The sequence below is a fragment of the Molossus molossus genome, unplaced genomic scaffold (assembly GCF_014108415.1).
Source record: "Molossus molossus isolate mMolMol1 unplaced genomic scaffold, mMolMol1.p scaffold_m16_p_4, whole genome shotgun sequence".
NCBI classification, from domain to species: domain Eukaryota; kingdom Metazoa; phylum Chordata; class Mammalia; order Chiroptera; family Molossidae; genus Molossus; species Molossus molossus.
In genome coordinates, this window is record NW_023425377.1 from 25,257,577 (window position 1) to 25,270,384 (window position 12,808).

At 46.4% G+C, this 12,808-nt stretch overlaps 1 protein-coding gene across 1 annotated transcript; it reads right to left on the reverse strand.

The window, feature by feature from the left end:
* Positions 1–5,999: 5,999 nt before the first annotated feature.
* Positions 6,000–10,283, reverse strand: LOC118616525 (secretoglobin family 3A member 2-like). The gene is made up of 3 exons (XM_036242110.1): positions 10,229–10,283; positions 6,631–6,830; positions 6,000–6,023 (listed from the first exon to the last, which is right to left on the reverse strand). Exons 1-3 carry the CDS (start codon positions 10,281–10,283, stop codon positions 6,000–6,002), a joined length of 279 nt encoding a protein of 92 aa, XP_036098003.1.
* Between the last annotated feature and the right edge of the window lie 2,525 nt (positions 10,284–12,808).

The window sequence follows — 12,808 nt, forward strand, 5'->3', positions numbered from 1 at the left end:
AACATAAAATCAAGTGTCCTCACTGAGTGTGTCAGCTTCATAGAGCTTGGAGAACAGCAGAGCTACCACCGGGCCTCTGTCCACACTGATCGCTTCCTATTTGTCGTGAGCAAATCAGTCTGTCGTCCTTGAGGCTTCTCGCCCCTTTTCCAGGCCCTGCAGAGCAATCCACATGGACTGGGAGCACGGGAGGATGTGACACAGGAGATGACTAAGAGCCGGTCGAAGCAGATTCGAGGAAACATCAGAGCAGAGAGAAGTGATCTGTCCAGGCTTGATTTTGTAATGATGGCTTCGCGGATTCCAGTGGGTCTTGAATTCAAGAATGAGGATAGGCAGAGCGGATGAGCAATAAAACTAAAATCTGCGATGCTTCACTTTAGAAAACAATTTGAGACCATCGGGTGGGCTGAGAAGAAAGGTGTGTGGACAGGGTGCCTGTCATCTTCCTGTGCCCAGCGGTGTTCACTTGTGCTGTCTGATGGTGGCAGGTGTCAAGCACGCATTTGGTCTACAATCAAACCACCAATGAGTTGTGTCAGATGAGGGCGATGAGAATGACTCGCTACAAAAGTCTATACTTCGAGTTTGATCTGGCAAGACTCGATCTTAGTGACAAATACGGGTTCTTGAGCAGAGGAAAGCCCGGTCACAGGAATTTAGACAGCAAATTAGCGTTAGGGGTGGTGGAAAGCTATTTGGGGACGTGGGCTCTGGGCCTTGATGACACACTGCCAACCCACGGCCTACTCCCACATGTACAGCTACTGTCACTGCCTTCCTAGGGGACCAGGACAGCATCTGCTACGTCATACTTCCAGCACAAGGATAAGCCTCACAGAGGACAGCTCTCCAGTGTCCAGCAAGCATTATCCCCGCCACGACCCTGTCCTAAGTCCCGCCGTTAACTGCCCTGTGTAGACGAATGATTTCACCATGGACCCTGGCAACCTTGCAGGGACCCACACCGGCAAAGGGTGGAACCACGGCTTATCTGAGACTTAGGGGAACACTTTGTGACACTCCCGGAACAGGAGATGGGAGGCCTGTAGGAGCTGCTATGAGTCATCTTCCACCATCCTGCCCAGCTTCTCTGGGAGGCTGTCTGAGACGTTCTCCATTGCCTCTCCGGACCTATGAGGTGTGGGGCTCTCTGCCCTACCCTCTCAGAACAGGGCAGCAGAATATAGCTGAAACCTCCTCCCAGGAGACTAGCTTGACCCCTCCACGACAGGGAAGCTGACACCGGGCCTGCCGTCCTCCAGTCTCTCCTGTTTGGGTGTCATTCGTGTTTAGGTGTGGGGCCAAGATGACAGGGAGCTGACACTCCTGACTTTCTCTTTGCTGTCTGTGTAAGTGATAAACCGTCTCTATCTAGAAATGGTTCGCTAGACCTTTAGCCGTCTTATTGGTCTGGTCTTGGCTTTGCCCTGTTCTGTATGTATGAGCTTGACACACCTTTAGTAAACAGCCAAAGTGCATGTTCTCCATGTGGGTACGACTCCAAGAACATCAAAAGTTCATGGTGTACTTGGCCAGTCATAGGTCTTCATTCAGTGAAGGAATTAGGAAGAACAAAAGGTGTAGAGGAGATGCAAAGTCCACTTCTATCTTGGCTCCTTACACGTTATGTGACCCTGGGGAAGTCACTGTCCTTGAGCCTCCTTTTCCTCCTTGTGAATATTAAAAATGTGAGGGACTTAATTGTTCCAGGTCTTTTTTTTAAAATATGTTTTTATTGATTGTATAGATTTTTTGTTTTTTGAGGCAGAGGAAGGGAGAGAGAACTAGAAACAGTGATGTGAGAGAGAAACATCCACCAGCTGCCTCCTGCACGCCCCCTACTGGCATGTGGTCTGACCGGAAACTGAACCGGGACATCTCAGTCCATGGAACAATGCTCAGTCCACTGAGCAACACTGGCAGGGCTGTTCTGGATCTTAATGCCAGAATTTCTTTTTAACTGCACCTAAAAAGATTTGAATACATTCATGAAACCATAGGCCCCAATGGGCAAGGAGGAAGGGCTCAATGCTGGGATGGAAAAACTCTGGCCTGAGAGAAGGAAACCTCTGGAGCAGAGGTTGAATGTTGAATGGTTTGATAAGGTGTATCTCTTTAAACCCTGCTGACTGTGTATTTAATAACTTGCTTGAAAAGTTTCATTTGTATGATAATTGCCTCATCTAATCTAAAGCAAGTCATCACGTAAAAAGCAAATGATTTTCAGAAGTGATTTTCTCCAGTATAAGATATTTGGCCAAAGTGCTAGGTTATTTTCTGAAATTAAGGTAGGTAGGTAGGTAGGTAGGTAGATAGATAGATAGATAGATAGATAGATAGATAGATAGATAGATAGATAATCTAATATTTCTCCTACAACCTCCACCCTTTCTTGTACATTCTTTAATGCTTATTTAATTTATGCCTACTGTGTATCTGATTCTGCCAGCGCTACCAAATGAGTAACGCGGCCTTGCCATCGAGGAGCCTAGAATCTAGTCTATCACTTAGTGCAGTGTATGGCAGGACTGTGGAGAGAAATGATAGTTATGTATAAAAGTGCCTTAGACCCAGCCAGTGTGGCTCAGTGGTTGAACATCGATCCATGCACCAAGATATCGCCTGTTCAAATCCTGATCAGGGCACATGTCCTTGTCGTGGGCCCAAACCCCCGTGGGGTGAATACCGAGGTCACTGGGAGATTAACACAGTGTCTGGCAGGAATTAACAAGGTTTAGGGAAGAGCTGTAGTAACAGTAGTGATAAAGAATAATGTAAAAACAAGTTTATAATAAACAGCACTTTGCTACTAATTAAAAATTAAGTCCGAGAAGAGGAAGTACTTAGAATAATACCCAAGTTCCTTCCCTGGAAGCCAGGGCAATAGTACACACTGAGATAGGACATTAGAGCCCAGGAGGATGTATGAAAGAAAGAGAACAAGTGAAGGGGAGAGACCGCTGAGGTGAACATACAAAGGACATCTGTTGAAGGTGTCTCATAGGTGACCGAGGCTCTGCTCCTCACAGAGGAGATCATAGATGGTAGCTACAGATTTCAGAGACTCTGACATGCAGATTATATTGTCAGCCATGGGAAAGCATGAGATTCCCAATGAAGACTATACATAAGGTGAAAAGAGAGGAATCAACGTTAGAATCTTCAGAGGCATCACCATTCAGAGAAAGTCAGGATATAAGGGCCATTTAAAGAAATAGAACAATAATAATCAATTAGAAGAAGAAAACTAGAAGTGGAAGGGAAGGTCATTCAAACAGAACAGAATATTTAAGGTATGTATCTCAGGTGGCGATGACTTTGAAGTAGTCAAGGAATGCGGTAAATTATGTGATGTAAACCCATATTTGGCACCATCCCTTCCTGTCTGAGAACTATATATCCCCTTCCAACTAAGTCAGGCATGGCCATGTGACTTGTTCTGGCCATGAAACAGGACTGAATGTGTCACATATCATTTCCAAGAGGCAGCTTTAAAAGTCAGCCCATGGCTCACTAAGCTCTCTTTTACCATGTCTCATGGTGATCAGAAAAGCTCAAGACAAGGACTGTTTCATCGCTTCCAGGTCCCAGAATTCAAACAACGCTATCACCACCCCGAGATGGCCACAGAGTGTGAGAGCAAATCAAAACGCTGTACGTATATTAAGTCCCTGAGACATGAGGCTACTTATTACTACAGCTGGGCAACCTCGTGTATTCTTACAGACTCTCATCAAAAGAAGAAGGAAAAGAAGACGATTCACAAAGTGCAACGTTTTAGTTGTAAAAGAACATAAGATCAAGAAACGGCAGCAAATCAATACAACCCTCAAACAGGGGATGGCAGTTAACGTGATATTGGTCAGGAACCAACCTGGAAATGGAAACTACTCTAATGCTTACAGAGCACAGAGAACATCACAGAGTGGTCGCTGCCCAGCTGCAGGGGATACGTTCTATGGCCCCCAGCTGGTGCCTGAAACCACAGATTGTACCAAACCCTCAATGTGCTAGGTTTTATTTTATACATACAAACCCATGATAAAGTTTAATTTATAAGTTAGGCTAACCAACAATAAAATAAAACAATTATAACAATAGATTAGTAAAATTTATATGGCCTCGCTGTTGTGGCTCAGTGGTTGAGCGTCAACTCATGCACCAAAAGATTGCTGGTTCGCTTCCTGGTCAGGACACATGCCCAGGTTGTGGGCCTGATCCCCAGTGGGGGGCATGCAGGAGGCAGCCAGTCGATGTTCTCTCTCATGGATGTTCCTATCTCTTTCTCTCTTCCTTCCTCTCTGTCTAAAATCAACAAAGAAAGAACATTTTTTAAAGAAATGAAAAAAAATGTTGTATTAATCACTTTGGGGCCATTATTTATTAAAATCAGAGAGACTTGAACACAGGCACTGGGATACCACGACAGCCAATCAGGTAACTGGATGCTTGGTGATAAACAGGTGAGGCGGGCACACAGCATGGAGACACTGAACACAGGATGAGTCACAACCTGGGCTGGACAGAGTGGGACTCAGTGACAGCAGAAGCCTTCATCTCACTACTCAGAATAGTGTGCAATTTGAAATATGAATTATTTATTTCTGGGGTTTTTCATTTAATATTTTTGGACCATATTTGACTGTGGGTAACTGAAACCACACAAAGCAAAACTGTAACTATGGGGGGACTATTGGACACAAGATTGATTCCATAGATGACAGAAGACCTAAAATGTCAAATAGGTGATGGTGAGTACACACTGGTAACAGAAGGGAGTCACCACCAACCTCAGCTGGACAGATGGAGAAAAGAGGTGGTATATCCAGAGCCAGGCACTAGAGCCACCTGACAAAAGCTAGAGCCCATGCAGACCTATCCGGCAGGACCTGGCGGCTCACACCTGGTGCAGGCACTTCCGGAGACTTCTTTCAAACAGAGAGGGACAGGAGGCCACACTCTGGCTTTGCCTCTTCCGACCACCTATGTCCTGTCTGGGACTCCCTGGGGCAGAGCAGGGCCAGGAGTCAGCTGATCGGGAAACCTGAGAAGATCCACCTGCAGGAGCAGCTGCTCGCCCTCTGTCTTCCCCTCACAGCGCAGAGGGAGAGCATGGGGAATGGGTTCGGGACAAACAGCCCCAAGGCGGCATTAGAGCAGGTCTGAAGGCAGACTGTGGCAGACATTCTGGGTGGGGATAAAACCTGATTTTTCATTAACGCATAGAAGTGTTAACAGCAAGGAGATTTAGCTATCCTCCAGCATGGCTGGGGCTAGAGCCCATGTGAAGAAAGGGATGTTCATGAGACAAGATATGGAAGCAAAGGCCCGACCATGAAGGGTCTCGCTTGCCACCCTAAGGAGCTTGAATCTATTTCATAGGTAGTCGTACATAACCAAAATTACATCTTGACAAGAAAATTCTGGCATTGTCGTGGACAGCCGCGTGGTGTGGTGTGGAGGAAAGGAGAGGTTGGAGCCCATTAGCCAAAGGCAGAAGTAGCAAAGGCCTGACTTGGTGGCAGGGGCAGTGAAGCTACGGAGCGGCCCGGCTCTAACTTCAGACTTAACAGACTGCATTCTCGTGGCCTAGACTCCAACCCAGCGAGGTCTGTGAGGCCCTCGACTTGTCAGCCAATGCTTTGACAATTCTTTTCCACATCACATTTTAAATTTTCTTTAGAAGTAGGGGATGGGATTATAAGGGGTCTGGATCACTGTCATGGAAAGGACAATCGTAGAATTTGGAGTAGTTTACCTTATAGTCAAGGAATTGTGTCTTGTTGAACATGTAACAGGTTCTCTATAACCCACGGGAAAGATTATCTAGTGAAAGCCCCTCTGAATAGAAGTCCCAAAGTAAAAACAAGACACACTGAAATCTATTCGTTGCTTTATTCATTCTTCTCAGGAGTCACTACATTTTAGGATGGAACATGTCTCAGCAGAGGAGGAGGAGACCACCCTCCTCCTTCCACTCTCGCTTTATCCTGCCGTCACACCAAATGGGAAAGGGCCCCCTGAAAGGCAGAAGGACAGTAATAAGATCAGGTGACATGTATTAGCCCGCTTCCAAAAGTAGTCACCCTCCTATTTAGCCACCTTTTTATTGATGGAAAAACACAGGCTCAGAGTGGTTAAACCTGGTCCGGAATCAGAGAGTTGGGACATGGCAAAGTCACAACTAGAACACAGGGTCCCCACGACTTGGTGGTTCTGTTGGTTAGAGCACCATCCTGATAGGCCAAGATTGCAGGTTCAGCCCCCAGTCAGGGCACATGCAAAAATTAACCAATGAATGCCCAAATACGTGGAACAACAAATCAATGTTTTTCTCTCTCTCTCCCCCTCTCTTCCTCCCCTTCTCTCAAATCAGTAAATTCTTTATTTTTTTTAACTCTTAAGAAAAAACTTCCAGATCTCTGTTATTCAAATAGCCCTATTAGAAATGTAGATATTGCACTTTCCTTTAGATTACTGAACATGAAAACTTTATATGAGCCATTGGTAAGGGGGAAAAGCACATGCCCACCGAGAATGGGGTGCAGTGAAGTGCAGAGGGCGGCATGCGCACTCAGGGAAGCTAAGCCCTGCCCTTTCTCAAGCTACCCCACAAGCTGTAGTTACCAGCAGTTTCGTCACGGACTCAGAGGCCTCTGGGGTAATCTCATTCACACACTTCCTTAGCCCTTCCATAAGGTGCTCAATAGAAATGCCCAGAGTTTGCAGAATAATCTTCAATGGATCCAGGAGGGGGAGAGCGTCTGCAGATACGGGTATGACATCCTTGTCAGGAAGTGGCACACTGTTGAAGAAGAAGGCCGTAGCTGCAGAGCAAAAGAGAAACCACGTGAGACAGGAACATCTGGTCCTGTCTATGACCTCACCACCTTCCACTCTGTCCATCAGTGGTCCATTCCAGCCATGCTCATCTTGACTGCCAGTAAAACTTCTGCCTCAGGGCCTTTGCACATGCTCTCCCAGCTCTCTAGCACTTTCTTTGTCCAGATAGCTACATGTCTTTCTTCGTCACATTATTTGGTCTCTCCTCACTCATTACATTCTCAGAGAGCCATGGGAAATGGCACTCCGATCACCTTCTACCTTTATATTTTTCAACCACTACCTAGAATAGCACATTTTTTTTATTTTCCCTTTATCCTTTCAGTAGCAAGCAGGCTCCTCGAGAAAAGAACCTTTGGTATTACTCACTGCTGCACCCCATGCCTAGCGCACCCTACTGCACCTTGGCACATAGCAAGCACTAAAGAGATCTAGTGATTGACTTAGTAGGCATGTACTTGGCATAGGGCTGTCTCCACAGCCCAGGAGTTTGCAACTAAAGTGGAAATGCCATTAGCAGTCTCCAGTTGGAGACAGAAATGGACACAACCACAGACCAGGAAACTGTTCCAAAAATAATCGAACACTGACTCGGTACCAATGGGTGTAGCTACATAGAGGAATAAGACAAGAATACTCCACTCAGAGAACTCAAACTGTCTGAAGGACAGTAAAGATCTATGTGCACCACGGCACTTGCTGTGCTAACATTATGAACAAAGCTCTATGGAAACACAAAGAAGGGATGACTAATGTGGGACAGTGTTCCAGGATCTTCCCAGAAGCTAGAGTTGGGTCTTGAGGTAAATGCCAGAGTCAAAAGGTAAAGAAGGGAACAGCGTTTTAAAAAGAAGAAAATTAACAAAGGCTCTGAGATTTTCATATGAAAGTGCCCCTACAGGATGGTGCGTCATCTGCCCAGAATGGTTGGAGGGCAGAATTCCAGTGGGGTGTGCAAGGAAGGATAAGGGAGGTGAGGCAAAAGTCAGGTGAGATCAGGGTTTTCAGTGCCTTGAATGACATATTCATGAGTTTGAAGGTGTTTTCCTGAGGGCAAAGAAACGCTATCAAGGCATTTATATGAGACAACTGCATTTTATATCTTCAATTTTAGAAAGATAACTTTCACGTGAAAACAATCAGCAGAAAAGTATAGAGAATGAGCCTGGCCAGTGTGATAGAGCATCGACCCACACACCAAGAGTTCCCTAGTTCAATTTCCAGTCAGGGCACATGCCCAGGTTGTGCGCCTGATTCCCAGCAGGTGTATGCAGAAGCAAGCCAATCAAGTCCTCTCTCATTGATGTTTTGATCTCTCTCTCCCTCACCCTTCCTCTCTTTAAAATCAATACCGAAAAATTATTTTTTAAAAATTATACAGAATGGAAAAATATGTAAATTTTTATAAAGTGTGTGCAGAGCGTGTGCAGATATGTAAACACACATGTGAATGATCATACACATAAGAATATACATCCTCTTGCTGGCTAAGACCTTGCTATAGTTCATTTTCCTTTAGAATCCTTTCATTTCCCCCTTCATATCCTAAAAATTGAGTCCGTTCACCTGTCTGATGTTCATCTTCTACACTTTATTTTTCCTCCCGAATTCTCTTCCAGACGAAGAGTATTTATTTCCTTTCACCCATTTTTCAGTAGTCAGTTTGCCAAGAGATGTTTGTCCCTGGACACTACAGAGCAACAAAATAGCTGAAACTAATGAAGTTACACTTTTGTCAAAAATTTTATATACATTGTCTGCCGGTGTGGCTCAGTGGTGGAGCATGAACCCTACACCAAGTGGTCGCCGGTTCCTTCCCAGTCAGGACACATGCCCGGGTTTTGGGCAAGATCCCTGTGGGGAACATGCAGGAGGCAGCCAATCACCGTTCTCTCTCATCAATGTTTCTATCTCTCTCTTCCTCTCACATCCTCTCTCTCTAAAATCAATAAAGGAAAAAGAAATCTATATAAACCAAACACAAGATAAAGCTGCCAATGTAGCTGTGGGTGGCACCTAGCTTCTCATGATAAATCTTTTGACTTTTTTTTCTTTTTTGATTTTAGAGCGAGAGGAAGGGAGAAGAAGAGAGAGTTAGAACATCAATGAGAGAGAACATCAACTGGCCGCTTCCTGCATGCCACCCACAAAGAATTTGGCCCACAGCCCAGGGATTTGACCCACAGCCCAGGCATGTGCCTTGACCAGGAATCGAACCAGCAACCTCTTGGTGCATGGGTCAACACTCAACCACTGATCACACCCAATAGCCTCCTTACTTCTTACAGTAAACACTGTGGTGTATTCTCTGTATGTACGTATAATCTTCTGGGGAAGGCTCCGCAAAATGTTGTTTTCTGAATGAGCAGTGACCATCTCTATGCACTTTGTAGATACACCCAAATATATCTTTATGAGAGGTAAAAGACTCCCTCCGAAACGACTCTGTCAGTTCCTATTCCTCCATGAAGCCAGCTTCTGTATCGCCACCTGGACATTGACCAATCCGCCTTCAGCTGTCCCACAGAGCACTAGCTGAGTATAGTACACGGACTTCTGCAGACCTCGCACCTCCCCGGCCACACTCTGAGCACCCCAAGAGCCACAGTTCTGTCTCACTCATGTCTGATCCTTCCAATGCTCACCCAGTGCCCAACAGGTTGTAGCCCTTTAATAAATGTCCACTGAGCGTGGGAAGAGATCAATGTAGCCATGTCTCAGGAAAACCAAAGTGCAACCTGACTGATTAGAGGTGAAAGCAAGAATGACTCCATATAGTTTCAAAAGCTTCAAGGGAAGAAGCTGCAGAGTCAGGTTTTGGCTAAAGATTGAGGATAAGGAAAACTATGGTGATCAATGTTTGACAATGAATCTTTGTTGAGACTCTCGGTGGGAGCTGGCTGACTTCGCATGTAGGATAAACTATGGGTATCAGGCCCTGGCTGGTTTGGCTCAGTGGTTAAAGTGTTGGCCTGTGGACCAATGAGTCGCGAGTTTGATTCCAGTCAAGGGCACGTACCTCAGTTGTGGTTCATTCCCGACCCTGGTCGGGGTTGTGCAGGAGGCAACCAGTTGATGTGTCTCTCTCACATCCATGTTTCTTTCTTTCCCTCTTTCTCTCTTCCTTCATCCCACTCTACCTGAAGAAAAATGAAAAAATATCCTCCAGTGAGGATTAAAAAAAAAAAACAATGACTATGGGTATTGGGTTAGGGCTTGGACCAGGGAGTGGGCGTCAGTGGGGTACATCTGAAATCCCTTCCAACCTTCCATTCTGTGGTTCCACAACTCACTCCGCCATGTGCCCTGGAAGCCTCGTCTTACCAGTTGTGTCCCTACCAACAGAAAAGAAGAGCAATGTCACACGTTCCAGGATACTTACCGGAGTAACTGCAAAGGCCAATGGCCACCAGCAGGAATACAGTGACCAGCTTCATGACAGGTGATCTGTGATATTTGCCTGGAGTTTAAAAGCGAATCCACTGAGCCAGGGGTTCCACTTGCTGCACCAAGCACTTTTGCACACACATATTTATACACCTACCAAGGGCCTGACTGTGTCACCACCGCCTGATTCGCCACAGCCGAGAAGAGTGTGAAGGTCATGTTTGCCACTAAATGAGTGGGAGGTTTTTCCGCTTTCCCTCACGTTCCTATGAGAAACAAAGCCCTGATTTAGAGCATTCTCAAGGACCTCTTGCACAAGCTTTTGCAAAACAGAACAGAGAGGCCAGGAGGAGGCCAGGAGCTCCACAAATTCTCCTCCTGGAAGAATATTGAAAAAGAAGGGGAGGTTTGACTTTGGGATCAAAGGGAGTGCAAATTCTATTGCATTCTTCCAGCCTCTATTGACTTAGGGTTTGGAGAATCCCATTACCCAGTGAGCCACCCAGTTGAGGAAGCCATCTGGAGGTCCCATCACCCCTGATATGAAGACTCAAAACAATGGCCTGTAGTGCAGTATTCCCCTAGAACCCCCCACCCCCCACTCACACATCTGCTATGGCGAGAACTTCTCCCTTTTCTAGTGCCTGCCAGGTGTTCTGGGAAGCCCCAGGGAACGCCTTCCCTGTGCCCTCCTGAAGAATAATAGGCTCAGGATCTAAAATCAAAATGCTTTTTTAAAAGCCTGGGATTAAATATGTACTCTTTGTGTGAACTTGGATTAGATTTTTTTTTTTTTTAATGTAGTACTGGTCTCCTCATCTAAAATGAGGACATTTACAGCAGGATAGTCCCAAAGATGTGACCCTAAGAATTTTTTTTCTTTGCAAGACTCTCTATAAACAAGTGGAGTTACCAAAATAAGTAGATTAGAACCATCTGGCAGTTCAATCCCTTGTAATTATGAACAAGGAACACTGTCCCGGCCACAGAAACAATCTGCGGAAAGGCTGCCTCCTGGGACCCCGGAGTCCTGGGGTTCCCTATTTGTAAGCCCACGTCCTGGGGTCCCTTGGGGAACCCAATGCCTCACATGCAAGGAAGAGGGGCCAGGAAACCTTGCAGGCTCGAAGCAGGGGTCACGTCTCCCTGCCCAAGTGGCACTGCTGGCCCCAGCCACCCTCACCATCAAAGAGGGACTCTGCACACTGTGAGGAAGAAATGCCAGAGTATGATCTCCAGGAAGTACCAGGCTAGGAGCTGGGGCCCAAATGCAGGGTGCGGTACTGTGATGTGGATTTAATCAAATGATGTAGACAAAGAACATAACTGAACCACACCAAGGTTAACACTCAATAAGTGTCTCCTGTTGCTAATTCCTGTAAGTTACTGAGTCGTCATGGCTCTTTCCTGAATTGTCTGCTACTCTGTGCACTGCATGCAGGAGATCGTGTGGTACTGCCGGGCACACTCAGTCCTGCCGCTTCTGTTCCATTCTCTGCAACAGAAGCTCCCGTTTCCCCGGTGTTACCACCCTGTCAGGAATGCTTACAGGCCAAACCCTCAGAAATCAAGAGGGTGTGGTACAGCGGTGATGAGTCCCTGCCATCCTTTATTTTTATGTTACAAACTTTTAAGAAATATATATGTTTTCATTGATTTTGTCGAGAGTGAGAGAGAGACAGAAACATCAATGTGAGAGAGAAACATCAATAGTGCCCTCCTGCACACCCCCTACTGGGGACCGAGCCCACAACCTGGGCATGTGCCCTGACCGCGAATCAAACCGGGACCTCTCAGACATGGGACGACACTCAATCCAGTGAGCCACTGGCCTGCCTATGCTACAAGCTTTCCATGGGACACTAACCAACACTGCCCTCAGGTGTGCTTGTCGCTTGCAAGTTTGCTTTCCAACCCTTTCCCTGCACTTCCCCTCTTCTGCTCTGCTCTCCCCAGGGAGTTGGGCCTGTCACACTGTGGCTTCCAGACTTCCTTGCCAACGGAATCTGGTTAGGACTGGACCGTGGGAGGCGCTGGCAGAGCCTGGGCAGTGACTCCATCTTCTCCAGGGCTCCCGCTCCCTCCAAAATGCCCTCTGTCTGTGCTGCCACCCAAGCAGGGTCCACCAAGGTTCCAGCCTGACGGGCGGCCTCAGCTCTGGCCCCAGCTCTGGCCCCGCTTCCCACTCCGTCCCTCCTGGCTGAGCACACTAACCCCTTCCAGCATTTTCTAACCTCAGGAGCGACTCACCGCCCCCACTACCACCACCGCCCCTATCGCTTTCACTACATTTCTAATACCTTGTAGTGAATGTCAGTGATTCTAAATAATTTTTGGAAGTGCTTTTCGAATGGATTTCTTGGGGAGATTAAATTGTAATCAGGAGCAGAAATGCAATCAGTCATTCAACAAACTCTTCATGGAGCACGTTTCACGTCTCTGGCTCCTGGTTGATCCTGGAACATGGCAGGACCAAATCAGACATGGATCTTGCCTCATTTTAACTAAAGAAAACTGTTTGACGCAAGTGGGTAATCTTTCTTTGTTCCTCTGTAAGACGAATGACAATTTGAAG